The 26,185-nt window shown below is 53.3% G+C and overlaps 10 protein-coding genes and 1 non-coding gene across 11 annotated transcripts; 4 read left to right on the plus strand and 7 right to left on the minus strand.

Annotated features, from left to right (window-relative positions):
• Positions 1–80: 80 nt before the first annotated feature.
• Positions 81–1,741, minus strand: UHO2_01669 (uncharacterized protein; the record flags this gene model as incomplete). The annotated part of the gene is made up of 2 exons (XM_041559106.1): positions 81–1,466; positions 1,580–1,741. 2 exons carry the CDS (start codon positions 1,739–1,741, stop codon positions 81–83), a joined length of 1,548 nt encoding a protein of 515 aa, XP_041415040.1.
• Positions 1,742–4,594: 2,853 nt separating this feature from the next.
• Positions 4,595–5,884, minus strand: UHO2_01670 (uncharacterized protein; the record flags this gene model as incomplete). The annotated part of the gene is made up of 1 exon (XM_041559107.1): positions 4,595–5,884. One exon carries the CDS (start codon positions 5,882–5,884, stop codon positions 4,595–4,597), a length of 1,290 nt encoding a protein of 429 aa, XP_041415041.1.
• Positions 5,885–7,240: 1,356 nt separating this feature from the next.
• Positions 7,241–8,425, plus strand: UHO2_01671 (uncharacterized protein; the record flags this gene model as incomplete). The annotated part of the gene is made up of 1 exon (XM_041559108.1): positions 7,241–8,425. The coding sequence occupies one exon, from the start codon at positions 7,241–7,243 to the stop codon at positions 8,423–8,425; it is 1,185 nt and encodes a 394-aa protein (XP_041415042.1).
• Positions 8,426–8,799: 374 nt separating this feature from the next.
• tRNA-Asn(GTT) lies at positions 8,800–8,873 on the minus strand. The gene has a single exon. It is a non-coding gene; the product is annotated as a tRNA-Asn (tRNA).
• Positions 8,874–9,311: 438 nt separating this feature from the next.
• UHO2_01672 (putative SEC14 -phosphatidylinositol(PI)/phosphatidylcholine(PC) transfer protein) lies at positions 9,312–10,361 on the minus strand (the record flags this gene model as incomplete). Its single annotated transcript, XM_041559109.1, has 1 exon — positions 9,312–10,361. The coding sequence occupies one exon, from the start codon at positions 10,359–10,361 to the stop codon at positions 9,312–9,314; it is 1,050 nt and encodes a 349-aa protein (XP_041415043.1).
• Positions 10,362–11,246: 885 nt separating this feature from the next.
• Positions 11,247–11,921, plus strand: UHO2_01673 (putative N-terminal acetyltransferase complex subunit ARD1; the record flags this gene model as incomplete). Its single annotated transcript, XM_041559110.1, has 3 exons — positions 11,247–11,267; positions 11,370–11,634; positions 11,749–11,921. The coding sequence occupies 3 exons, from the start codon at positions 11,247–11,249 to the stop codon at positions 11,919–11,921; spliced, it is 459 nt and encodes a 152-aa protein (XP_041415044.1).
• Positions 11,922–12,562: 641 nt separating this feature from the next.
• Positions 12,563–16,633, plus strand: UHO2_01674 (uncharacterized protein; the record flags this gene model as incomplete). Its single annotated transcript, XM_041559111.1, has 1 exon — positions 12,563–16,633. The coding sequence occupies one exon, from the start codon at positions 12,563–12,565 to the stop codon at positions 16,631–16,633; it is 4,071 nt and encodes a 1,356-aa protein (XP_041415045.1).
• Positions 16,634–16,813: 180 nt separating this feature from the next.
• On the minus strand, positions 16,814–20,332 carry UHO2_01675 (uncharacterized protein; the record flags this gene model as incomplete). The annotated part of the gene is made up of 1 exon (XM_041559112.1): positions 16,814–20,332. One exon carries the CDS (start codon positions 20,330–20,332, stop codon positions 16,814–16,816), a length of 3,519 nt encoding a protein of 1,172 aa, XP_041415046.1.
• Positions 20,333–21,655: 1,323 nt separating this feature from the next.
• Positions 21,656–23,572, minus strand: UHO2_01676 (uncharacterized protein; the record flags this gene model as incomplete). The annotated part of the gene is made up of 1 exon (XM_041559113.1): positions 21,656–23,572. The coding sequence occupies one exon, from the start codon at positions 23,570–23,572 to the stop codon at positions 21,656–21,658; it is 1,917 nt and encodes a 638-aa protein (XP_041415047.1).
• A 461-nt stretch (positions 23,573–24,033) lies between these two features.
• Positions 24,034–24,963, plus strand: UHO2_01677 (uncharacterized protein; the record flags this gene model as incomplete). Its single annotated transcript, XM_041559114.1, has 1 exon — positions 24,034–24,963. The coding sequence occupies one exon, from the start codon at positions 24,034–24,036 to the stop codon at positions 24,961–24,963; it is 930 nt and encodes a 309-aa protein (XP_041415048.1).
• Positions 24,964–25,199: 236 nt separating this feature from the next.
• On the minus strand, positions 25,200–26,162 carry UHO2_01678 (uncharacterized protein; the record flags this gene model as incomplete). The annotated part of the gene is made up of 1 exon (XM_041559115.1): positions 25,200–26,162. The coding sequence occupies one exon, from the start codon at positions 26,160–26,162 to the stop codon at positions 25,200–25,202; it is 963 nt and encodes a 320-aa protein (XP_041415049.1).
• Between the last annotated feature and the right edge of the window lie 23 nt (positions 26,163–26,185).

Raw genomic sequence — 26,185 nt, forward strand, 5'->3', positions numbered from 1 at the left:
GAGAAGGGGAGGACGGAAGAACGGGTGGTATAGGTAGCAACGAGAACAGACTACAAAGGACAGCACGCGATACTCCAAGATCAGGATTCAAGGCCGTTGTTGGCTTCGTATTCGCGTCGCAGACGCTCGTATCGAGCCTTGTCGGCCTCGGCGCGATCCAAGTAGGGCTGCTTCTCAGGCTCGCTCAAACTTCGCCACTTGGCGGCAGCAAGAACACTTTGCTTGGTGGTCTCTTGCTCACCCTCGAAGACGGCTTGTGTCATGTTGGGGTCGGCTCGGATGGCTCGAAGGAACAAGAAGTAGGCCGAGAGGGGCTTCTTCGGAGCATTGGGGTCCTTGAGATTACCCTTTCTCGATTTGCCGGCCTTCCTCTGAGCAGAACGGTAAAGGTTCTCTTGACGAATGTCCTCGGGGGTCAGCTTGGACTTCCACTCAGCCATCTCACGCTCCCACTGCTCCTTGGCCTCGAGGCTGCGACGGTGGAACTCTTGCTTCTTGGACTCGGGCAGGGCGGCATAGCGCTGACCGGCATCCTTGGCGACGTGAGCAACGTTGAGGCGCTCGTCGGGGCTCTGAGCCTTGATCTTTTGAAGCTCTTCCGTGAAGAAGATTTGCCAAGCCGAGGGAGCCTGTTTCGGGGGCTTCAAACGCGACTTGAGCGTCAAAGGCTTGGGAGGGTCCTCGCTCTTCTTGGACTTTTTAGCAGGCTTAGCCTCGCTGGCAGGCTCGGGCTGGGCATAAGGATGTGCCTTGGACTTGGCCTTTGGTGCGTCAGCGCTGGCACCCTTCTTGGAACCCTTGGCCTTGGGCTCGGGGGCAGTCTTGACGGGTACAGCGGCGGAGGTGGCAGCAGCAGCAGCCTTCTTATCCACCTTAGGGGCTTTGGGAGCCTTGGGAGCCTTGGCGGTCTTGCCCGAGCCCTTAGCAGCAGCAGCGGTGCCGGCGGTGTTGGCGGCAGCGGTGGCAGCAGCGTTGGCGGAGGAAGGAGGGGCGCCAGCCTGGCTAGGAGAGATGCTCTGAAGGTTTTGAGGCTGGAAGTACTGTTGGTAGTGCGATTGGTGACCGAAACCGTGGTTGAAGTCGTTGCCAGAAGAGGCTCCACCGGGGGCACCCATCATGGGGTTCGAGCCAGCTCCGCCGACCAAACCACCCATTCCGCCGTGGGCAGCTTGTCCGGGTACATGCGAGTAGTGCTGCTGGGGAGAGGAGTGGTGGACGCCATAACCGTACATGGACATGGGACCGGGGTTCTGACCAGCCGAGATGTGGGCGTGCGAGGGATTAGGCGAGTGCTGAGGATAGGACAGCTGCGAAGGCATGGCATGCGACTGACCGCCGTAGCCATAGGCGTGGTGGCCCATGCTCCCATGGCTTCCGTTGCTCTGGCCGGCGCCGAGAGGGGGCAGCTGCATGCCGCCGTAGTGGGACGGCGCGTTGCCGTCGTTGATTCCGATGTTTCGTGAGTGCTGTTGTAACAAGAAGGCGGGAGAGAGAGTCAGCTGTCAGTGTCGTGAGACATAAGAGGCATTGCGCAGAGTGGAGGTGAGAAAGGGGGATGGGTTAGAATAGGGATACATACCATGGCTGCTGGGTTAAAGTATTGACCTGAAGAAACGTCGTCGTCGCTTCCGTGAGAGTGATGGTGATGACTGTGGTGGCCAAGTGCGTCAGATGGTTGCATTCTTCGGGCCTGGGCTTGAGCGGCCGCTTCTTGCGGCGAAACGAGTTGCTGCGAGTCCATGGAAGAGCAGCTCGTCAGTAAAGGTGTACTCGTCGCGAAACGACGCGAATCACTTCAATCCGCCACTACGATCCCGTCGCGAAGAAAGGCGAGCGTGAGATGGTGGCAGCGAGATGGGCACGTGTCAAGATGCGAGATGAAGGGGCGGGGGCGGGGGCGCGGGGGGGCGGTTCGTTGGCGGATGTCAGCAGATGAGCGTAGACGCGTCATATGTGCGCAACAGACGCGTCAAATGGGGGGATGGTAACATACCACGCGTCAGAAGTGAATGCAGCGACGAGGACAATGCGTAGCGGGTTGACAAGTGAAAAGAGACTAGCGAAGAAGGTCGCTGATAGTATGTGGCAAGGCGAGGAGAGGAGCAAGCCAAGTCAGAAACAAGGTTGGAAAAAAAAAAAATCAAGATATGAAGAAGCTGAAATGGAGGCCAAGGCAAGGGAGGTGAGAAGGAGAGGGAGGTGGAGGAGAGGTTGGATGGATGGATGAGATGGCGGCGGTACTGTAGCGCGTAGCGCGTTGTGTGGGTTGTTTGCAACGCGAAATGAGGAGCGGGAATGGCAAAAACAGCAACGCGTCGAGCAAGAGGCAGCTGAGCAGAGAGTCTAAGCGCGACCAACGGAATATCCCTTGGCAGTTGCAAAATCGGGATCGAAATCGGGATCGAAATCGGAATCGAAATCGGAATCGAAATCGGAATCGGCCGACTGAAGATCGAAGCGCCAGATCAGAGAGAATTAAGATCATTGTTAGATCCACTAGGAGAGGTGGCAAATCGGCCACATCGCGACTGAGCCATCCATGCCAGAAGCTGGATCTTGGCAACGACGGTGAATGGATGTCAAACGGGGAGAGCTGCCATCCGAGGTGTTGGATCTGTGGGTGTTTCGGACATAGGCGGGATCATCAAGATCGCCTCGAAGCTCTCGACAGGTGCAGAGGGAAAGGGGATAGAGGGAAAGAGATAGAGGGAAAGAGATAGAGGGAAAGGGATAGAGCCAAGCGCTTCGACGGCAGCAATCATGGCTTGGATGTCTTCTAACTGTCTCTGTCTCTGATGAAAGAAGCATGTGGACGTCGCCTCTCAGACCTTGATGCATCGAGCCATTGTCACCTGTGCAGCCCAAGTGAAGTCAACGAGGAGCGACGAGAGCGACATGATTGCAGCATGCAAGTCGCCAAGGGCACGAGCAGAGGCATGACGAGCCGACAGGGTTCAAGAGGAGCTAGGTCACTGACAAAACAAACTACACTACACATGAAAGGCGGCGGCGGCAACGACAAGGACTGTGGCAGGATGGCCAAGAGCAGCACTAGACGACGAGGAAGCAGGCTCGGGAAGAGGATCGGCAGCAGCAAGGGAAAAAGAGAGCTACCAAGCAAGCAAGCAAGCAAGGGAGGGAGGGAGGGAGGGGAGGGAAAGAGGAGGCACTTACCGACAACGAGAACGACGATGAAAGGGAAAAGAGGGCTTTGGTGGGTCAAGAAGCTGCTTTGCTCTCAGCATGTGACTGTAGAGAGGAGCTAGTGATAGTACTGAGGCAGAATGCAAGTGGTGAGCACAACTGCTGTTGAAGGGCGAGATGAAGGGCAAGACGAAACGACGGACAAAGTGCGATGAGGATGCACCTGGTCACAGCGAGCCAAAAAGAAAAAAAGAAGAGAAAAAAAAAAAAAAAAAAAAGAGAAAAAAAAAGAAAAAGGGGGGAACAGGGAAAGGGAAAAGGTGAAATGAAGTTTCGAGAGCTGCGAGACTGGCAGCCACCAGCGTGCAGGTTGAACCCGGTTGAACCCAGAGCAAGTTGAACCCAGAGGCAGAGGGGGAGCGAGGGCGAAGGGGGGCCAAGCAGCGACGACGACGACACGCAGCAAGAGCGAGAGTGGGCGGAGCAAGGGCGAAAGCCAGAGCATACACAGAGAAACAAAACGTACACGGGCAGGGGAAAAGGAACGGACAGCAAGTGTGGGGCAGGTGAGGCGAGTGGGGCACAACAAGGGTGGCCAGACAAGGGTGCCAGACAAGGGAAGAGCGGATGACGACGAGCAGGCTAAGAGGAGAGAGGCCGATTGAAGAGGGAGGCAGTGGACACTTACGCAGTGAAAAGACGACGAATGAGGGACGCTGTGCAGTGAGAGGGTGGTGGTGGGGAGCGAAGGCAAGGGAAATGCTGACGCCGCTCCTCGAGTTTGTGTGTGTCGTGAGATGAGCAAGCGGCAGGGGCAAAATATCGCAGCTCCCGAAATGAGACGACCAAAAGCCTCTTGCCTCGAGCGAGAGAGTGAGAGGCAAGCAGCAGGCCAAACGCGGGATCGCCAAACGCAGGATAGCCAAACTCAGATGCCCAAGGTCAGAAAAAGAATAGGGCAGGCGAGTCGAGGCGGAGCAAAGCCACCTCACTTTCTCGCACTTGTTTTCTGCTGTCTGCACCATTTTGGCGCGTTTCATTGTGGATTGAGCCGAGGGCAGCTTACGGAAAGAGAGCTTGAGCCTCCAACTTGACGAGAGAACATATAGGCTTGGCTGCTGTGTCTTGACGAGCCTTGAAATGTTGCGCCGCAAAGCCTCTGCAGAACTGAAATCTCGGTCAGGAGCCGCATAGAGTCGACGTTCAATTCTGGTCGACGTTCAATTCTGATTGGGTCTCTCTCTCTCTCTCTCTCTCTCTCTCTCTCTCTCTCTCTCTCTTTTTCGGTCACCACCATTTTCGTGGGCACCGACGAATTGAATTAGAGCAGCTCACACGCACGAGCCCTGTAGATGGCTTGCATCGGCAGATATACTCATCGGGTGTGGGCTAGTCCCGATCATCCGACTCTCTTTGATTTCGATTTGATGCTCTGTGCAGTCGAACATTTTCAGCTCTGCCAGCCTATCTGGAACCAACGATACGTTCTTGGTAGACCACCCTCGGGTTGGCTTTGGGATGTATCGTCGCCGCCTCTGACAACAGAGTTCCATGCTCCAAAGTTCTCGTACCCTTGGTAGTCCTGTTCGGACAAGATGACGAGCTGAGGACAATCTTCATCTAGCTCTGGCTGGAAGGCTTGATAGACGGCTTCCATCTCTTGCTGATGCGTTGGTCGGAGCGGAACCATGACATGCAGCAACGGCTTCGCTCTAGCTGCGCTGTCTGGCATCCTTAGGAGCTTTTGTGCCACTGAGCGGATCCAGAAGGGATGGAGAGGATCGTAGATGCAATCTGCTGCAACAAGGAGGTCGAAAGAGCCAGAGTACGTCTCTGCGTCCAAAGGTGCGGCCCAGTGGCAATTCTTGAGCTGAGCAAGGTGACTAGGCAATGTTTGGGAGGTTAGCTTCTGCACTTGATCCGATGCATCTCCATACTGTGCTCCGTGGACGCTCTGCCAGTCGAGAGAGCGTACAATCACTTCAACAGACGCGGATGAAGAGGCTGTCTTGCCTGAAGATGGCCAGCCATTGAGTGCAAGATTGTGTGCAAGATTTTCGAGGACTGTGGGATGGTAGTCAGAGCAGACTAAGCGGGTCGCGCTCTCGGTTCGATGTTGGCGAGACCACAATGCTATCGCCAAGCCGACCAGGCCGGTGCCAGCACCAAGCTCGAGAATGTTTAGGTCTTGACAAGTATCTGCTTTCAGAGGGAGAAGGAGCTGCGAGAGGATAGGAGCAGCTCCCCATGTATGTGTGCCAAGCGAATCATGCACAAGCGCACCATCTCTTAACTTGACACTCAGGGTCTGGTCGTCAAGCTGGAAGATGTGGTCCTGCACCGATGCACCTGCGGCCATCCTACCGGCGGAGAGGGCAAGCAGCTCGGCACATCGCTCTGAGAGGCGTTGCAAGCTAGCGGTGGTCGCGTCATCGTCGGTCGAGATGGACAAGAGCTCGGAAATAAGCCTGGTGAGCCATCGTGTAAGATAGCTCTTTTCAAATGAGTCGACCTCCCTTGGCGGATGCTCCACAGCTGGCTCGTGTAAGCAGCTGTCCTGCTCGTAGACTTGCTCAAGTTTCGGTGGTGCGTGGATGATTTGACCACCGCTCGCACCAAGTAGGATAGCTAGGCTATCAAGATTGCTCCGAACAGCATCGAGACATTCGGGCGAGGTCAGGTCGAGCGCCCGCAAGTCTCGAAGATCTCGACTTGGAAGGAAAGGTGGGAGTTGCGACATGCAGCACCCCACCCCTACTGACAAGCGAGAGCAAGCTCCAATGTGGTTAATCTGCGCTGAGGATTGTAGGCAAGGAAATACTTGTTCGTTGTTCGTTGATGCTGGTCACGATGAAAGGATGAGTGTGTTGGAGGACTGACTTTCAAAGAAGCCTGATGTGGAGAAAGAAACAGAACAGAAAACAGAAAAAGAGGAGGTGCTCTAACAGGCTCGAGCTTGCCTGAGGCTTGCCTGAGGCTTGCCTGAGGCTTGCCTCCGTGGAGACACGGCGTCTGGTCAAGATGGAAAGGAGGTAGATCGGGTCAAGTCGTTGGATCGGGAGGTGGAGGGGGCATCCATCGGAAGATGAGCCGACTCGGAAACATGTTTGCTGTGCGATTGTCTACGTCAGGAGAGGTGCGTGAGTGCCTTGCAGATCATCAAGTCCAATCAGAACAACAAGAAAAGAAAAGAAAAACAAAACAAAACAAAACAAAACAAAAACAAACCAAAAGAAAAGAAAAACAAAACAAAAACAAAACAAAACAAAACAAAACAAGCGGTTGGGAGGAAGATGACAAGAGAAAAAGAGGAAATCGAGGCTTGTTCTTTGTGACTACACGCTGCAGCAACTGCCTTTCGGCAAGCAAAAATGTGAATCTGTATCAATCCTACCTTGACCTCGCTTCCTACACGCACGCCTCTCTGGGTCTGCCCCGTCATGCTCAGCCTTCCTTGGCCAAGGTTGTTCTCTCGAATCTTTCTTACTTTGGGCTTTGTAACTCCGACGACCAGTTCGGCACTCTCATCACTCTCATCACTTTTATCACTTTTATCACTTTTATCACTTTTATCACTTTCATCACTCTCATCACGCTCATCATTTTTTGCCACGACCACCCTTTGCCCCAGCAGTGCAACTCTGCTGAACTGCACTGTGCCTCATTGATCCTGTCAAGGATCGTTCGGTTGTGATCAAGCAAAACCTTCCTCCTTGCTGCCAGACGCTGCATCCTCTTTTCATTCAGGTACATCATCTTTGACCTTTCTTCTCGTACATCCATAGTCGCTTTCGTAGGCTTCCGTCGCCTCAACCTCCTTGCCTTCCAGGCACGCAGGTCCCTTTATCCTTGCAAGCTTTCCCCCGCCTCTGCTGACCCAAGGATAAGACAGCGCACAGTCAAGGCACGACTCACTGCGCTACATCGATAGAAATTCGCACATTCGACTCGCAGCCTCGGCCAAAAGCTCAATCGACTCCAGCATGATCACGACGACACGAATCGCATAGGTCCCTTGAATCTTCAGCAGTGCGTCCATCGAAGCACGAAGAGGCTGCGGCAATAAGCTCTGATCCCAACTCGACTCTTGCCCAGCATGTCACAGCCCAACACAGCTGCGATCGTAGTTGCCTCGATCTTTGGAGGCATCGCACTCGTCTTCGTTGCCTACAAAACCTATCGCAAAGTCTGGAATTGCATGTATCGTCCAGAGCAACTGCCTCCTGTCAGCCAACCACCAACAGCTTATCATGGCGGTGTTGTCATGTCAAATGTATCCCATCTTCCTACCCTCGATTCTAAACACAGAGGCGCAGGCTCATCACATTACCTCGCCGCCTCCTCATCTTGCACAGCCAACTGGCAGCCACAAAACGATGGCCTTGCATCTACTTGCACAAACGAAATGCCTTCACCATCTGTCGGCCGTCTGGAATCGGTAGTCCTTTGCGCCCCTTCAGACATCTACGATCCGCATTATCGAGGTGCTTCCACCATTTCCAGCTCGTCGTCTACCATGACTCTCAAAAGGTCGTATCTCAAATCTCCTCCTGCTTCACAGCTATCATACATGTCGAATTCCGGTCGGCGCGACTCATATCTACCACACTCGCCTCTCAACAGAGACTCGATTCAGATCATTCCTCCCCAGCCGCTCGGATTTGGTGGCAAGATGGCAATGACCACAGATCAGCGCACGCCCGCCTTCAGGAGCAACAGCGGTATCGGCGCATCCGAAGATTTCACAAGTGGCTTGGTCTGGACTCAAGCATCAGATCAGAACAACCGCCCTCGCAACTCTCATCAATCACAGCTGACTAACCAGGAGAGGCAAAGGTATCCCGTGGGAGGTCCCGTGTGCACACGTACCAGCGAGGCGCCGAGTCTGGTGCCCTCGGCGTCGAGCAGTCCCGTAAGACAGACAGCTCAACTGAACCCTCCATCCGAAGGTGATGGCCTTTTCCACGAAGCAACTCAATCAGGATCGCGTCAATCGAGCGCTGAGAGTGTCACATGCCTTGAAAGCAAAGCTTGCATTATCAATCCACAATTGCTCAGCGCCAAGGACAGTCCGCTTCAAAGGTTACAAAGCAACGCTGGTCAAGCACAGCCTCCACCGCACAAGCGATTGCATTCGGATGGTAACAGCAATCCCTCTGACTCGGACGTTTCTCCGATCCTCAGTCCTTTTGTACATCATTCCAGCCCACCAAGCACAGGCGAGGGCCTTACGCCGCCCTCTGTTTCTTCTCGTGCTGACACAGGCCATCTCGCCAAATAGACTTTGCATCATCATCGTTATCATTGCATGGCAATCAAGTTTCAGTCGGCCTTAGCGAGTGCATTTGTATTCCGACTCGAACAGAACTGTACGAACCTGTCTTTGCTGTCTTGAAGAACGCTTGCAGAATCATGAGAGGATAGAAGGTGTGCTTCTGCTTTCTTGTATCTGCACTATTTCTGTCATGTTGATGGCTTTGAATAGGGCGATGTTGGGTATTGCATTCCAGGTATGTTTTAAGCAAGCCTAGTCTCTTCTGTTCTGCTTGGGTGTCATGAAAACGAGGAGATATACGCATGGCAGAATCTGGGAGGAATGTCAAAAAGAAAGGAAAAAAAAAAAAGGAGAAATCGGATAAAATAAATCGCAATCACCGACCCCTGGCGGGCTCGAACCGCCGACCTCAGCATTAACAGTGCTACGCTCTAACCAACTGAGCTAAGGAGCCATTGTTGCATTTCCCTTCTACACGAACACCTATATTCCAATTACCGAATATTGTTAGGAATATTGTGAAGCTACACAGCCTTGAATCGGCAACAGACTTGTCGGACTTAAGCGTATCTTGCAGCTCACCTCGACTGTTGGTAGTAACCCTGAGCCACATGCAGTTTTCTGTGCTTTCTGTGATGGAAGAGCAGTTTTGAAGATGTGCGATGGATCTATTTCACGAAAAGTGCGGTTGGTGACGAAAGCTAAGTTGGAAGGGAAAAGAACCAAAAAAAGAAGAAAAAAATAAATAAATAAACTAAGTACATGAAGGTTATGACGGGCAGCCAGGCGGATGAAAGCGCTGATGTGTGCAACCGTTCCGAGAGAAGAATAGACAGGCCAGGAATGGTAAATGCCGTAGTTGTTGAAGCGGCGACACTTTTTTTTTTTTTTTTTAAGCAGGTGCCGAGCCGTTTTGGGCAACGGGAGCAGCGGGGGTAGAAGCATCGTGGGTAGAAGCATCGTGGGTGGAAGCATCGGTAGCAACAAGGGAGGCATTGCGCTCGTGCTGTTCCCTCTTGTGCTTCTCCTCTACCCTGACCTTGTCGATGATCTGACGACCTTCCTCAGTGTTCCACGGCCCTGCGTCGGAAAGAGAGCATCCACGTTGACAGTCGCACTTGCCTCCAAGGCTGGCGGGCAAGTTTTCGGCAGGGATCTGCTGGAGGAGCTCGTCTTGGTACTTGTGACCGAGAATCTTGATCTTGTCGACGGTGACGGGGTCGAGCCAGCCCTTGATGACGGACCAGACAGTGGTGAAGATGTAGGGCGAGTTGATGATGTAGAACTTGCCCATCGTCTCAGGGTAGTAGTGCTGACCGATGTTGGAGGCCTGCTGAACGTATCCGGAGACCTTCCAGAATTGAGAGATACCGACGTTCTTAAGGTCCATGATGGTGCAGGAAGTCTCGACGAGCTCTCGCTTGTGAGCGGAGCAGACGGGAAGACGTTCTCGCTGGAACTTTTCGTACTCGACGACGAGCTTCTGGATCTGACGTTCTGGAGTGGTGACTTGGTAAAGAGCCTTGAGATCGAGCTTGCCGAGCTGCTCAATGTAGATCGGACGACCGTCTTTGTCAGTCTTGTGGTAGTACTGGGGATAGTACTGATCGACCTTCTCCTTTTCGGGGTACTCGAAAGAGTGGTAAAGCTGCTCGACCTTGAACTCGGCCCTCCACTTTTCGGCCTCGGTGAACATGGCCTCTGTGGCTGGCAAGTCCCACTTTCGAGCACGAAGGAATCGACACAAGCAGGCATCGTCGTGACGCTCTGGGTTGAAGAGGCCCTTCTGCTGGATGATGGAGCGGAACTGGTCGAGCGCCTCCTGTTGGGAGGCGTCGAGGTTGCCTGGACGACCACTCTTTGCTGCGTCGGTCATTGGATGAGACTTGTTAGTATCCTTCTTGCTTCCCTTAGAGGTGTCCTTGTCGTGTCTGCGAAACATTCGTTTCTAATTGTAAGGGTCGGCCGTAATGGAGGCAAAGATGGGTAGGCGAAAGAGAGAGATGACTATCTGATGCGATCAAGAGACTTGGTAGTTGACGAAATCAAGATGAAAAGCAAAGATGCCGACTTTTGACGATGCTGTGATGCTGTGGTGCGATGAGCCAAGATGGTATGGGAGGCTACACAAAGGCTTCGTCGGCAAACCAAGAAGAAGCGTGACGCAAGAAAGTCAAAAGTGGGGGTTGGGGGGGGGGGTGTGGTTTGTCTGTCGCGGATTGCGCTGGTCTCCTCTGTTGGAATTTGGTGAAGCGTAAGCGTGTGTTGCCTGCGTTGCGTGGAGGAGCCACCAGACAGAGAGAGCATGTCGTGGGGGTGAGCAGCGCCAAAAAAAAAAAAAACAAAAAACAAAAAACAAAAAACAAAAAACAAAAAACAAAAAAAAACCAAATTGACACAATTCAAACAGTCAGACAGTCACCCTTACAAGCAAACACGTCAGGGGGAGAGAGAAAGAGGTGTGTGTGTTGTGTGTCTGCGTCTCTCCTCCCGCAAGGGCCCGCCAAATGAACCGAAAAGGGGGCGAGAAAGTGGGCAGTTGAGCGAAAATACGTTAGAAATCTCTACACACACACGCAACAGAATGCAACGCTCGACCCTTTGGAATGAATGCATTATTCTGCACATGACCTGCTTGCGTCGGGGCCATCGGCCACATCGGTTGTCAAATCGTAATCGGGCCAAAAATCCACACGTGACTGCGAAGGCTCCACCTTGAGAAGGAGCTGTTGGCGTTATCCTACCTTGCCGCTCTCTCTACCTTTCAAAGCAACTCTATAACAACGAGACCTCCAACTTGAGCAAACTCGCTGGCTTGCAATTCATCATGAACATTCGCGAAGCAACAGTGCGTATCCTGGAAGCCTTTGGAAGATGATGCCGTCGAGGAAGGGATAGAGCTTACTGACCAACTATTCTTCTTGCTTTCGACCATTGCCGTCGGCGACAGATCGATGACCTGCTGGGCATGCAGAACTGCAACCTGCACAATCTGCCGGAGAACTACACACTACGATACTATCTCTACCATGCTTTGACCTGGCCTCAGCTCTCCTACGTTGCCGAGGACGAAAAGGGAAGGGTCGTCGGATACATTCTCGGCAAGATGGAGGAAGAACCAGCGGAGGGCATCCCTCACGGACACGTGACAAGCATCAGTGTGCTTCGATCATATCGTCGACTTGGTTTGGCCAACAAGCTCATGAAGCAGAGTCGTAAGTGCAGCTATCTTTGGCATAGTGAGGCGATCTGACTGACACACTCTTCTTTATTGCCTGGCGTAATTCTCTACTCTACTGTACTCTACTCTACTCTACTCTACCATTCAGAGGAGGCGATGCGAGATGTATTCGGCGCCAAGTTTGTCTCTTTACATGTCCGACAGACGAACCGTGCTGCGATCGGACTGTATCGCGATACGCTCGGCTTCCAGGTTCACGGCGTGGAAAAGGCTTACTACGCCGACGGAGAGGATGCTCTTCACATGCGACTCGACCTCTGATTTACCGAGAGCGCTCAAAGGGCTTTCCTTGAGATGTCCCATATCACCTTGTATTTGTATCTTTATGGATTCTAGCGCAGCGCAACCGACTGGCCAGCTGCTTGATCGTTTGAGCTGCTTGACTGTTTGAGCTGCTCTCTTCCACTTGGACTGCTGAAGCGCTTGCATTCCGACTGTGTAGAGTGTGCTTCTGTATTGCTCACATTGATGTGCTGCTTTTCAAGTGTGATTCTAGAAGAGCCATACAAGAAAAGCAAATCCACCAAACCATAAATTGTGACTTGCCAAAAAGCTGCCGAGGCCTTGGTGGCTTGCTAAAATATCAGGCAGCAGTGCACGGTTCATGTGAAGCTATCTATCATTTGCCTGCTCTTGGCTTCTTGACTGTAAGCAACCGAATGCCTTCGGCTCCTCCGATCGTCTGAATCAGCTTGGCCATCTCCTTCAATCAAGTCTAGAGACACTGTTCAGCAAGGAGCGCAGTTGTTTGCCACACCACCATCTCTGCCCCCTTAGCCGCTTCACTCGCAAGCTGTCAGGCAATAGCGACACGACTTGCGGCCCAACACACCTTGGTTTGCGAACCTTGAAGAACAATGGAAACCGCCTCGCAGAGACTCCGATCTGGTCCATAGCCAAACATGGACAACCACAGGCGGCAGCCGACCACAAGCCATCAACCAGGCCAGCAGACGGTGCTGCCTCCAGGTGCTCACCATCCTCACGAGCGCCCAGACATCCTGATAGCGACGGCCTCCCCCTTCCAGCATGATGACAGCATCTCATCTAATCATCTACCTCCATCTTCCAATCCTCTCCCTGCCTTCTCATCGCCCGCAGAGTCAACTCTTTCATCCTCACTCAACCATCTTCCCCCTCGATACGACTCGCATCAGTTTCCGCCCACGCCTCCAGCATTGCACACCTCTGACCCAGTGTCAGCCTCCTACTTTGAATACCAACACGGCGCTGCAGCAGATCAGCTTGCCCTTTCCGATGCCCCTTGGTCTCCCTCCGAACAACCGATGCCTCGCGTGTTTGCCTCACGCTTTCCACGATGGGGATCTTGGCTAGAGAAGCGTGCCCTCGAGCGCCATTACGCCCAACTTGACAGCCAAGCCAGTTCACAGCATCTCGCACCTTCCAGCAGAGTAGAGCCACCTAACAGGAAGAAGAGTTGGGGCGCATGGGTCGATGGTCCTGACGCCATCAATGACGATGCCAACTCAGCTCCTCCTCCTCAAAACATAGCATCCATCATGGACCCATCATCTTTGCCTCCGCTGCATGTTCACCACTATGGCTCTCGCTTCATTCCACATCTCCCTGCTCAGCCCCTGTGCAGCCTACTTGTCCAATTGCCACCCTCCGTTCATCACCGAGACAAATCTAGCCTGGCACCGAGACAAGTGCTTCTCGTAGGCACCGCTCTTGGCCTCTTTGCAGTCCAAATCCGACAGCCTCAGGATCACTCCTATTCTCGTCAGACACAAGACGCTCCTCCCAGTCCCTCGACAACTTGCAAACAGTGGAACGACAACATCCGCTGCATCCACGTCCTTTCCGGTATAGCCGTCTATCAGATGTGTCTGCTAGCATCCAAGGCCGACGCTGCCGCAGCCAAAAGCCGCATGTCACAGCCAAACAGCACAGCCATCTCTGGCGTCTTACTTGCCCTCACTTGTCCATCTTCAGCACGAGATGGCTTGTTCGCTTCTTCCCTCATGCAACTCAGCGCTCATGCCGGTTCCGTACTGGAGAACGTCGCAGCCTCTGGCTCCTTTACTCCCAGCTCATCCAACTTGAGTCACAATGGCCATCGTATCTCCAATCCCAATGAAGGCATCGCCGCTGCCAACTTTGGGCCCACAGCTGGCGGCGGACCAAGGCGCGCTGTACCCCCTGGTGGATCTGGCGTCGTCCGAATGTGGCACTTGCAGTCCATTCGAGAGCTCTTGCTTTACGCGCTCGACAGGAACGACGCCCAGCTCCCCATCGATCTCGCCTCCTCATCAGAAAGCTCGGAAGATAGGCGTGGAGGCCTTGGCACTATGTTCAGAAAGACGTTCTCCCGGCAGAAAGCAAGATCGCAGCCCAGAAAGCCTGCACACGAATGCACTCAGTCAGAATCTTCGCTTTCTGCCACGATCGATCCGATGCCGAGACTTTCCGGGACTACCATGTCCTCATCTTCTTCGCAACATTCCTCAACAGGATTCGGTGTACTTCCACAACTCTCTCGCGGTGCCACCTTCCGCCATGACCCTCGTGCTTCTGGCTCCCCTCGAACGTCTCCACCGGCAACAAAACGGCAAATTGACCCTGCACATGCAGCTGCCGTCTCCTTGGCCACGAGCTCAGTGCCCATACAGCCACCAGCGCACTCATCAGCTGCATCTCATAACAGTACTGCCTCCTTCACCTCGCTCTTTGCCGATGATCTTGTTCAATCCTTCTCAGGAAGCAGAAATGGCGGCACAAAGGGCAAGGAGCGTGAAGCGAGCTCACAAGCGGCTTCCAAAGGTGTCCTCTTCTTCTCCGTCCATGAGGCGGCGACCGACACCAAAGCCTCTGGAACATGGTATCTTGCCATCACTTATGCTCGGACCGTCATGGTTTACGAAGCTGCCGTGCCCCGACACGGTACCACTCGCGCTTGGTCCTTCGTGAAAGAACTCTATGCTCCCTTCCTCATTAAGGCTGTCACTTTTGCTCCTGCAGCAGTCGATGATCAACTACATCCATTCGCCAGTCTCAGCTCCCTGCCTCTCAACGCTGGACCGACAAAGTTGAGGGTTGCAACGGCCGACGGTCCTTTGTCGATATCTAAGAAGGCTCCTTCCAATCGCGAAACTAGCTCTATGAACGGCTCTGCTCGCATGATCGGTGCTTCTAGCCCTACAAAGACAACACTTGTAAGCGCTGCCCCGACCTCCTGGCATAAAGCAGACCTTTGCTTGCTTCTCAACTTCGGGCGTCGTGCCGTGCTTGTACGCTTAAGGGACTCTGACGTACGGGAGCTGCACTTGAAACCCCTTGCTCAACTGATCGCCGCTTCAGATGCATCAGATAGCGGATCCACCACCCAATTGTCGCTTCAACCTCAGTCTCGCAGGAGTTTTGCCGACCCTCAATCCAGAATCAATCGCAGCAGGCCAGCGAGCATGCTCAGCGAAAGTGATCCACTATCAGACGCTCTGCCAACAGGCGCTCCCACCCATTCTCGCTCTGGCTCAGTGGAGCACAAGCTCAGAGAGGCTATTCTCGACAAAAGATCAAACAAGCACAACTGGATCGGCTTCTCCACCATCGAGGCGCAGGTCCTCGTTCGCCAGTGGTCTGACAACCAAGTAGATCCTCCTCATGACGTCTCGGATATAGATCAGTGGCCGAGGATGGAAGGCTCTGGACTGTCACCAATGGGCATGTCCATAACGAAGGCATCTCCCGGACAGCCTGCCTTATCGCCTCAGGTGTTGGACAAAGATCTTCCGAGGGTCCCAGCTCCCCAAAATGCTTCTTTCGACCGACGTATGTCACGCCTGCATCTTTCCGAGCAAAGCTCGCTATACCATGACAAAGTGCAAGCCGACAGCAGTAGTGATAGTGACGATGGCATCAGCACAGTCGATGCGCGAGAGCGAGCGGCAAAATATCAGCTCAGAGACCTTGGGCCATTGCCTCAAGCAGACATTCGCAATCAGCCGCCAATGACGGGCAAAGCCCGGATAGACACTAATAGGACTCCGAAGCGTTCCTCGTCACTTCCGCCTTCGCAATCAATCTCGGTGAAGGTAGCCCTTGCGTCTCGAGGCAGTTTGACTCATGTTCTACAGCTTCCTCTGGCATCGAATCTCATGGAAACACCTCCTCTGGCAGTGATGCAATGGACCGACGTTCCCAACGCCGTGTCTGGCTGGGCCAGAGTGTTGGGCGTCGAACGCGCAAGCTCTAGGGGCCCAACACCTCTCAGTCATCTCAGGCAATCGACCGCGGTGTCGTCGGCTTCAGCAACTCTTTTAAGCTCGCTCGGACAGACTCTGGCAGCTCAGCCAAAACAAGGCGCGCCATCTCTTAACCCTGGACGCAAGAGTCATCGATTGATACTACATGTGGGTGTCACATGTGCAGCATTTTTGGCCAGTCGCATAGAGGCCAGGAAGGTGTCCTTTAGGGTGCCAGTGAACGTCGATTTCGACGTGTCATCCGAGCACGAGCTCGAGCTTATTCCCACATACAACGAAGCAGGATACAAGAGGGCAAACGGCGGCACAGTGCAGAAGTCGATGCCGGACACCGAAACATGTCGTCGACTCAGCGATGAGGATACGACGAGCGTCGGCGATGGATGGCGAGCGGATCCTTCAAAGAGCCAGCCTTTTGCTTACCCTTGTGTTCAAACTTTCTCTTCCGACCGCCTCGCAGATCGCAGCCACAGCGAGGTTAGCGCACTCAGCCTGGAGCTCGAGTATCTCTGTGCGCCGCTGCTGACACTGAATCCTATCGATCTGGCTGAAAGTAGTTGTGGTGCCCAGTCGTTGGTCCTTCCGCTATCCCAAGCCACTCGGCAGCAAGGTGCGCAGGGTGGCACAGGCACGGAATCGGCTGTTCATGCACTTTTCCCAGAGCTCGGTGGAGATGCTGGTGTCATTGCCTTCGACTGGCGTGGCGCCGACGACTTCCGCCTCTTTACCCTCGGCATTGCCGGCTAACCTAATTCACTCAGGCACACATGCATCATCGCATTTGACATTGCATTTGAAATTGCCTTCAATGATACCATTGCATGCAAAAGATACATTGAATCAATCAAACGCTTCTAAGAATTCCATTCAGCTTGTAAAAAACAGTGTGATTTGCACAAAGACGGATGCGAATCTTTGCAGGAAAACTCACTTCTTGCGAGCAAACATACGGCTCAAGAAGCCGCCTTTCTTGACGGCCACATGCTCTGAATCCCATGCACACCTCTGAGCTGTAGGATCGATGTAGTCATGCGCAGTGGTTGAATGCCACTGTCTCTGATGACGAGCTTTGGGATATCTGTTTATGCTTTTTCTTGAAGATTTGCTCCATTCGTAATCGGCATCTTCTGGCGCAGGCGAGCGGTGCAAGGAAGGCGTAGATCGGTTAGAGAACAATCCTACTCCTACTCCTCCTGCAGTTTTACCTTCTGAAGCAGGAGATTGAGGACGAGCTTGAGCAGTGCGAGATTTCTTACTGAAAAAACCTTTACCCACTGAACCAGCTGAACCAGCTGAACCAGGTGCGACCGAGGCATTACGACCAGAATCGATGCTGTTACGCGAGTTAACTGATCCAGAATCCCACATGCGGGAAGGAGGGACGAGGTCATCTATTTCGGGATAGTCGGATGGTCGTTTGGAATGCATTCGACTGCGAGGGTGTCTAGGACCGCCTGAGCTTGCCTGGTGGATTTGAATGGAGCGACGGGGACAGTATTCTTCCTCTTCAGGCCCGTCGAAAACAGCAGCGGAAGCCAGAGCACTGCCAACGTTGGATCGACCGTTGCCGTTAGAACGCATGTCAGGCTGTGAACGCATGCTGCTGATCCTATTGTTGCGTCGAGCGTCCATCGAGCCTCGCAAAGATGCCTCGTCGGCAGGTGAAACAAGATCTGTCGACATTTGTGCTGCGCCATTACGAGAGTCGATCGAACGTCTGGTGGAGGATACGACGCCGCGGTGTTCAGAAGAAGCAGAAAGTGGAGCAAGGTGACTTGCACGCGAAGCAGAACGCTTGGTAGTGGAAGTCATAGTAGATCGCCTTGCAAGAGGATCTGCTTCAGCATTGATAAGCTCTTGGCGTGCCAGGTAGTCGTCTCGTTCCTTCTCGGCGCGGGTCGATTTGCGAGATCGCTCTGAACGATGCGTTCGAACCGATCGAACTGAACGAGCGTCCTCAGCAAGATCGTCTTCGTCCTCTTCAGCGAAGGTATCAAGTTGACGCCTGGGTCCGCCGCGGAGATGGCCGGAGGGAAGCGAAGCACTCTGCCTCAACCTGCCAGTGGCGTTGGAGATGATGCTTCCCCTGTTACTGTCTCTGCTGCTGATCCTTGTTCGGTCACCGTCACAGCGACCCTTGGTACTCTTCGAAGCGGTCGAGAAGCGGTTGCGCGTCTCGAGCCATTCATCGTCCTCTTCAGGATCAAGCCTCTCCTCGTCCTCGTCGGAGAGGCGAGCATCGTCGACATGCAAGCCGATCTCGGAGCGCGTGTCAAAGTCTTCTTGCTGGCTGAGGAGGCTTCCCTCCGACTTGGCGACGGCACGAGCCATGCGGTCAGCGGGGTTGTTGGTGCGGTCAATGAGGTAGAGGTGTGCAGATCCCTGACGATCACGTTCGACCCGCGCAAACTCGTAGCGGATATCGGCGAGCTCGCGAAGCAAGTCTTCGTCGACGAGACGACGACCGGGAGCACGACGCATGGTACGACGGCGGGGAGGAGAACGGTCGGCGGAAGAGTAGCGGTAGTCACGGTCATCGTCCCGGTATCGCCTGCTTCCGCCTCGACGATGGTAGTCATCCTCATCAGAAGAATAGTCCTCTTCGCCACGACGACCACCTTGACGGCGAGGAGAAGGCTGTCCTCCACCACCGCGACGTCTGCGTCCATCGGCGTAAGGATCGCTGGCGAGCCAGTCGTCACGGTCGTCATACCTCCTAGGCGAGGGTGGAACACGCGATCCCCTGTAACGCCCTCCGTCGCTTGCATAGCCATCCCGGCTGCGCTCGCGATCACGTGGATCAGGTAGATCTATGTATCGGGTTCCACTCCTGTCGTAAGCCCTTCGCTGGCTCCTTCGACGCTCGTAGTACTCATCCTCCCATCGTTCGCGGTCACCCTCACCTTCTTCATCCTCTCCAGGCCAACCCTTGAGCTCCCAAGTTGGGATCCAAGTTCCCCAGGCTTTGGCAACGTAGGCGGAGTCAATGCAGACATGGGCGCAAGCACGGCCGCGGTAAAGCTCGTAGATGGTGTGAAGAGCAGTGATGGCGGATCTCAGCTCGGCACGGCGGGAGAGAGAGGCGGGAGTGGGTGCTTTGGGGTTAGGGATGTGGTGAGGTGTCCTATCTTGTTCGGGCAGGAGGGAAGCCATGTTCTTGGGGTGGCCAGGTGCAAAGTAGAGCGAGACTGCACCCGAGACGTGAGGCTGAATGATGCTTCCTGTGTCAATGGCAGTAGCACCGACAAAGACAGCGATGGGATACCCATTGCAACGATGATCGTGCATGTTGTGACCTGTGAATTGCTTCATGACACGACGCATGGCCTCGTTGAGTTGAGGCTCGATGTACTTGCGGATGCGCGTTCCGGGATAGACCTGAGTATCGGCGTCAAGCATCTTGGACAAGACAGAGGCAGGCTTCCTGGCGGTTCCACGCGAGGTTATGCTCATGCGGTCTGAGTCGCGATGGTGGATACCAGCTGCGGGCGAGCCGAGGGTGTCGCGCTTGGAGGGAGACCTGAGGGAAGAAGGCTCGATGTAGCTGGAAGCGTAACGCGAACCAGGTCCCCTCTGAGATGCACCACGCTGAGATCCACCAAAGTCGAGTAGGGATGCAGGAGCCATGAGACGGCTGGACCTGCTTGCTCGGCCTCGTTCGGAGACAGAGCGGTATCGAGCATCGCGCATCTCCATGTCGGGAAGGTCAGCGTCCATGAAGCTGGCAGCTCGAGAAGGAGCTCTGCTACGAGGGTTGTAATTGGACATGGTCATTTTGCTGAGGCGCCTGGAAGCATCCATGTAGTCGCCTGCGTCAGAGTGCTGATAGGGAAGAGTGAGGTGGCTGGCATGCGAAGCACGGACGCCCTTTCTATCGGCGCGACCCTTTGGAGTGAGGGCAGCATCAGGTGTGAGGAGCTCGTGACGGGAAGGTTTCGACTTGGAGCTGTACGTGTGCGATGGCCTACGCTTCTCAATCAGGTCGTCGTGAGAGGGGGCATCATCATGGGAGGTGGGAGGAGATTTGTGGATAGTACTGGAGTCGCTGACAGGATTCTTGCTGAAGATAGCCGGGGCTTCTTCGGACTCGCTACTGGAAGCGGCGTCGTGATGGTCTCTAACAGCTGCAACAAGGCCCTTGGGAGAGTCACGGTGACGAGAAATGGTCTCGGCCTCGTCGGTGTCATCTGAAAGAATATCTGGGTCGCTGCGAGAAGGAATGATAGCTGCTTCGTTCTCGTTCTCGGCTTGTTCTTCATCTTGCTCGTCGTCGTAATCGATTTGGGATGCAGACATGGCAGGAGTGTAATCAGATGTGCCGGTAGCAGTCTTGAAAGAGCCGACGGAGGATCGGCGCGAGTAGCCGGATTCGGAGCGAGCAGCTGCGGATGGCCTGCGCTTGGATGGCGATGCGGCAGCCTCGTTCCTTCGTGTAGCGGTAGGCATATTGCAAGGTGACGGTGTGGGTATCTAGTGGGCCTCTAAACTTAGCAATGTTGTCGTCCGTGTGAGTATACATGTACTGTCCCGCAATGGGAGTCTGAGCCGTTCAGGCTGGGGTATATGACCGAGTGGATTCGGAATGCGACAAAGGGTACATAGATCCGAATAAGAAAGAAAAGGGACTGTGGTGGTGGTGGTGGGGGAAGATGGTGAAGGGAAAGAGAGGAGGGAAAGTAGCGGGAAAGCAAGGGAAAAAAGCATTGCGAAGCAGGGACAAGTCTGCAGCCAATCGTGTGGGGATGGGAGCAAGGAACAGGAGCACAGAGAGAGAGAGAGAGAGAGGCAGACAGACAGACGAGGAGAGGAAAGAGGAAAGAGAAGGAGGAGCGGGCAAAACAAAGGGTGGCAGAAAGCAGAAGCCAGCGTGGCTGCTGCTGAGAAAGCGAGAGGGACAGCAAGTCGATCCTGAGTTTGAAAGCCGTCGGAATTCCTTATACAGTAAGTACTCTACAGTACAATGACTTTCTTATGGTTCAAAGCGCCATTCAATTCAATCAATCATTACCACAACCTGTCTCACTGTATCGGCAAGAGAGGAGAGCCCGCATCTCCGCTCCTTCTGGTGTGAACGACAGCAGACTGATGAAGCGCCTAGCGACGATCAAGAGACAGCCCAAGTTGGCATGCCATGCCGAGTCCCCGCAAGGCCCTGCCAGGAAGTGCGTGCTGTAGCCGAGTTTTCACTTTCACTTTCACTGTCACTTTCACTGACGCAGCTCTCTGTTCTGTCTCGGCTCTTCCGACACGAGTGAGTGAGGTGATGGATAGGCGTGGGAAAGCTTCCCCTCTCTGCTCATCCACCCGCACCAAATCACGATCGGGAGCTACCGACGGATATCTCGCGTGTCATGTTGCTGTGCGTTTGGCGTTAAAGTCGTCGGCTGGGCCGATGATTGCCAAGAGCAAATCCAGGCGCTTCTAGAATAAGACACTGAAGGCCGCCTTGTGCGCGCTCACCCAAGCTCTGATTGTTCACGCGAAGCTGCATCGTTGATCCCGACCCTGCCGACCCTGCCGACCCTGCCAACCCTGCCAACCCTGAAGGACAACAGAGTGAAACGAGCGGGGATTGGAATTTTAGACATTTTCTTGTTTTGTTTTTTTTTTTTTTTTTTTTGTTTTGTTTTTGTTTTGTTTTGTTTCTCTTTTTCTTTTCTGGAACAAATTTCTTTCCCTCCTTCGGCTGTTTTGTTAACACACCAATTCAACACACGGCCGAGTCGTATCTGCAATCAGTGATCACCTTGTATGACTATGCTTCAAGTCTCAACGTTTCGGACTCACGCTGGACGCCGCCCCGCCCCTTAGCGAAGGACTTATCGACCTTGAGCCCAACATGGCCGTAGACGCTGCTGGCATACTACTCACCCTCGCCTTTCCCGTACTTGAAGCACTCATCCCCATCGTCGTCGATCTCCTGCTATCACCTCTACCTCCTGCCACCGAGTTGCTACCACCACTACCACCACTTCCACCACTAAACCTATTCGCTGCGCCAGTCACTAGCTCCTTAATCATCGAGTTGTACATTTCCGAATCCGCCTGGTAGCTCTCTCGCAACGTCAAGTGGTGTGTCAACAAGCTAGAAGTTGATGTCGTCAACGTGTTTAGCTCTCTCAACAACGTTTTCAGTGCTGGTAGTGAGAGGAGGGTCAGTTGATCTTCCGTCTTCTTGACCAGCTCTTCAGCACGGCCGAGATCGACTTGCGGTGCAGGTCCCAATCCAAGCTCCTCTCTACGACGTTCGGCGATGCGTTCCCGATTCGTGCTTGATCCAAGCGCTGGACTCGAGTTGCCGTTGCGTGGACTGTTGGATGCTGATGCTGACCGTTGTGCTGCACTTGATGAGCCTGAGCATGTTCCGGATACCTTCAAGCTCGAGCTACGCTGTGGAACGCTTCCGTTCGAATCATGCGAGGAGCTGAGACGATTGGCAAACGAATCATATTTAAGCTGCAACGGTGGCAGTTGCTTTGAGCCCCTAGAACCTGATGCGAAGCAGGAATGGATTTCGTCTAGATTGACGGGAATGCCCATAGAAATTAGATAGTCTCGTCTTGTCTTGCTTCTTACCCAATCCATTGGCTTTACCGAGGGGAATGAGGATAGATCTTCCCATAATTGACGCGAGCCTTCGCTCACCAGCACTTGTGATGGACCTTCTACTTGACGAAGTGCGACATTCGTGAGCTCCCGCTCTGCTGCGGATGAATGCGGAAGCAGTGCTTGCACCAATTCCGCCAAATCGTATCGAGTTGATCTCGACGTGACCTCGAGTGGTTGCCATGTCCGTGTTGATACAGGTGCAGGTGCAGGGATTAGCTGTGCTGGAATCGCTACTGGTGCTCTTTCGGCCGGCTCGTCGAATCCATCATCGCCAAAGCCATCATCGCCAAAGCCATCATCGCCAAAGCCATCGTCGCCCAAGCCGACGTCGTTCTGCGCATCGCCCGTCTCAAAGTCGTCAAAGTCGCCAAAGTCATCGTTTCCCGCACCTCCTTCAACTCCCTCTGCAGGCTCTCCAAAGTCATCAAACCCATCATCCTCTTGCATATTCTCTTTGTGTGGTGGTGCTAGTTCGTCGAATTCGTCGTCCTCTTGCATCTCTCCTTCCTTCGGTGGTGATTTGAGTGTTGCCTTTTGTGCAAACTCTTCCGATTCCGCTTCTAGGCTACCCTCTGGCTGTTCAGTCTGTTGCTCCTGCCGTGAACCTTCGAATGCCTCCTCCTCCTCCTCCTCGTCTACCTTGTCATCGTTTGCTTTGGTCGCAAGTTCTACATGTGTCGCCTCCTCCGGCTCTGCGTGTTGTTTGATTGTGAGGGTCGTCATAGGCTCTTCCGTTACGGGTTCTTCTGCAAGCCCCAAGTTCATGTCCTTCTCCGCTATCAAGGCAGGCGCTCCAGGCTCGATTGTAGTCTCAGGCTCCGTTGTAGCCGAGACAATGGCTTCAGCCGCCGTGGGTGACAGCTTCCTTGTCTTCTCCGGACTGTTTGCTCTCGATGTCGATATCGACACCGACGCCGCGCCCCAACCAGGGTCATCTTCTTGGTACTCTATTGAGAGGCGTGCGATATCCTTTGAGTCATCCTGGCTTTCTGTGCGTTGCGATTTTGCTGGTGCAATCGACGCTTTTGCTGATCCAGGTGTGCGTTCGTCCCATACAGCGAAAGGGTTTGAGTCCATGATGGAGATGAATCTCTCGACTCGTCGTATACGGTTTCTAGTTCAAGTCGAGCTGGAATGGTGATAACTGCGTGTACAGAACGAGAGGGTGTCGAGTTGCAGTGACACAGATGACGAGGTGTGTGCAGCAAGTGTTGGCTTGACCGCGTCCCGAGAAGATCGGGAAAAGTACACCCGATTGGAACTTTATCGGGGGAGAAAAATCCGGAAGTCGGCTGTGCTGTTTAAGAAGAATAGCGACACTTTCTTGGATTGCGACGTGGAAGATCAAGACGCTTGACTCTCCTCTTCTCAACCCATACCAACGTCTCGAGTGGAGTCGAGCTGAAAGCACGATGTCGATTGCTGATCCACTTCCAGCAGCAAATGAAGCTGCACCATCAAGCGCCACCACCAAAGCGGCCACTACAGATCCCACCGCAGTTGCCTCATGCTCACCAGAAAGCAAACGCACCTCCGCCATGCCTAGCAAGACTCAGATCCTGAAACAAGCGGCTCTCTCCCCACTCTCCCTCTTCTCTTTCCTCCCGATACCTTCGCCCCAACAACTTCTGCTTCATACCCTCTCTCTCGGCCCCATCCCCCGTCACATAGCATTCGTAATGGACGGCAACCGACGCTGGGCTCGCACCTCCCACCACACCATTCAACAAGGTCATCTTACCGGCTTTGCAACGCTCAAATCCGTTCTCGAAGTCTGTCTCAACCTTCGAGGACTCAACACTGTTACCGTCTATGCATTTGCAATCGACAACTTCGCGCGCAGCGAAAGCGAAGTCAATGCTCTCATGGAAATCGCCAAGACGCGCTTGATAGAGTTGGCTGGACATGGAGAGTTGATCGCACGATATTCTGTACGAGTTCGAATAGTAGGACGAAAGGAACTTTTGCCAAAAGACGTAAGAGAAGCAGTGGGAAGAGTGGAGAATATGACAAGGCATAACACAAAAGCGACACTTAACATTTGCATGCCCTACGCCAGTCGAGACGAGATCACGGGTGCTGTACGACGTTGTCTAGATTGCAAGCTTAGAGATGTGGAGCGCTTGGCAGTTGCAGAAAAGGCTGCACAGCTTGCACCAACTCAGGATTCATATAAGCATAGTGATCTAAGCGAGGTGCTGGATAGGGTCGACTTTCAAGTCACACCGCAAGATCTCAGCCAAGGTATGCAGCTAGCTCATTCTCCACCACTTGATATCCTTGTTCGAACATCCGGCGTCTCACGATTGAGCGACTTTATGCTTTGGCAGTGCACAGAACAGACGCATATGCATTTCGTGGACAAATTTTGGCCCCAATTCGGTTTGCAAGATATGATTCCCATCATTTTGCAATGGCAAAGGCACAAGTGGTCTGAGGCTTTAAGCAGGTCTTGTGGATGGCAGTGATGTTTTATTAGCAGTTTCTTGACTTGTCCAACTTGTTGTCTTCGCTTCTTGCATTTGATAACCTGCATATTCATACTATATACCCTGAGCGCAATCGCCGCCCCACCGCCTCATCGCCCCTTACACTGTATCAATAGCATCTGCAATCTCATTGTCATTCGCGGAAACTTTCACTTTCAGACCTGACTTGTACTCAGTCCACCAAAGAATTTGTTTTGGATCGATTGGATTGCATCTCAATCAACAAACGTAAGATTGTTGGTCAACCAAATAGGATTAGGAAACACCCTCGCCAGAACTTTACCTTTCACCATACCCAACGGTACTGGACCGTAATGTCTGCTATCCGTGGAGTTGGTCATGTTTTCTCCCATCAACCAAACGTGTCCTAGGGGAACAGTGATATATTGAACATCGCCTTTTGAACAAACGTAGGTGTTTTCTTGTAGTTCCTTTGCTTCTGAAGTGTTGTGTCGTTCTTTCTTGCCTTTTGGTGAGGAGTGGGGGGAAGGTGAATTGGTGTCCATACTTTTCAGTAGGTCTACATCTCCTTCTACTTCTAACGGAGACCTTCTTGAATTCCTGATGGGGCTGGATGCATGTCCGACAGAGGAAAGAAAGTCTTGAATCTTGACAAGTTTGCTGTCCAACGCATCACTATCCCTCTCCTCTCCTCTTCCATCTCTCTGAATGCCTGTTGATGGCGATTCCTGTTTTCCTCTTCCTCTCCAAGCATGTATTGGCAGGGGTCGCTTACGAGGATCGAGGCAGATTGTGTCTCCAGGTAAACCTATTACTCTTTTGCACACGAATTTTTCCGGATCGAATGGTGATAGGGCTACGACCAAGTCGCCAACTTTGATTTCTATCCCCTGCGCTTGATCTGCTTTGGAGAAGCTTGGTCCGCCTATCCTCTTTCCTCTTGTGTGATATGGATGATCCAATCCTTCTTTCTCTTCTGGTGTTAGTGAGAAAGTGGTGCGTATTGAGGAGAGAAAGTGTAAGAACGGCAATCGAAGGTGCAGTAACCAATCACCTTCGGGTGCTAATGTAGGCAGCATCGAAGCGCCTGTTGAGTTACGGACTTGGAAGACATGCTCGCCGATCAAGAAGGTCCCACATGCTATCTGAAGCGTTGCTACGGATGTGTACGCTGCTTTTAAAACCCAAGGTCGGAAGCGTTGAAAGAAACGTGACATCTTGGACTGCTGCTTCAAGGCTT

This window comes from Ustilago hordei (genome assembly GCF_900519145.1).
Source record: "Ustilago hordei strain Uho2 genome assembly, contig: UHO2_contig_03, whole genome shotgun sequence".
NCBI lineage: Eukaryota > Fungi > Basidiomycota > Ustilaginomycetes > Ustilaginales > Ustilaginaceae > Ustilago > Ustilago hordei.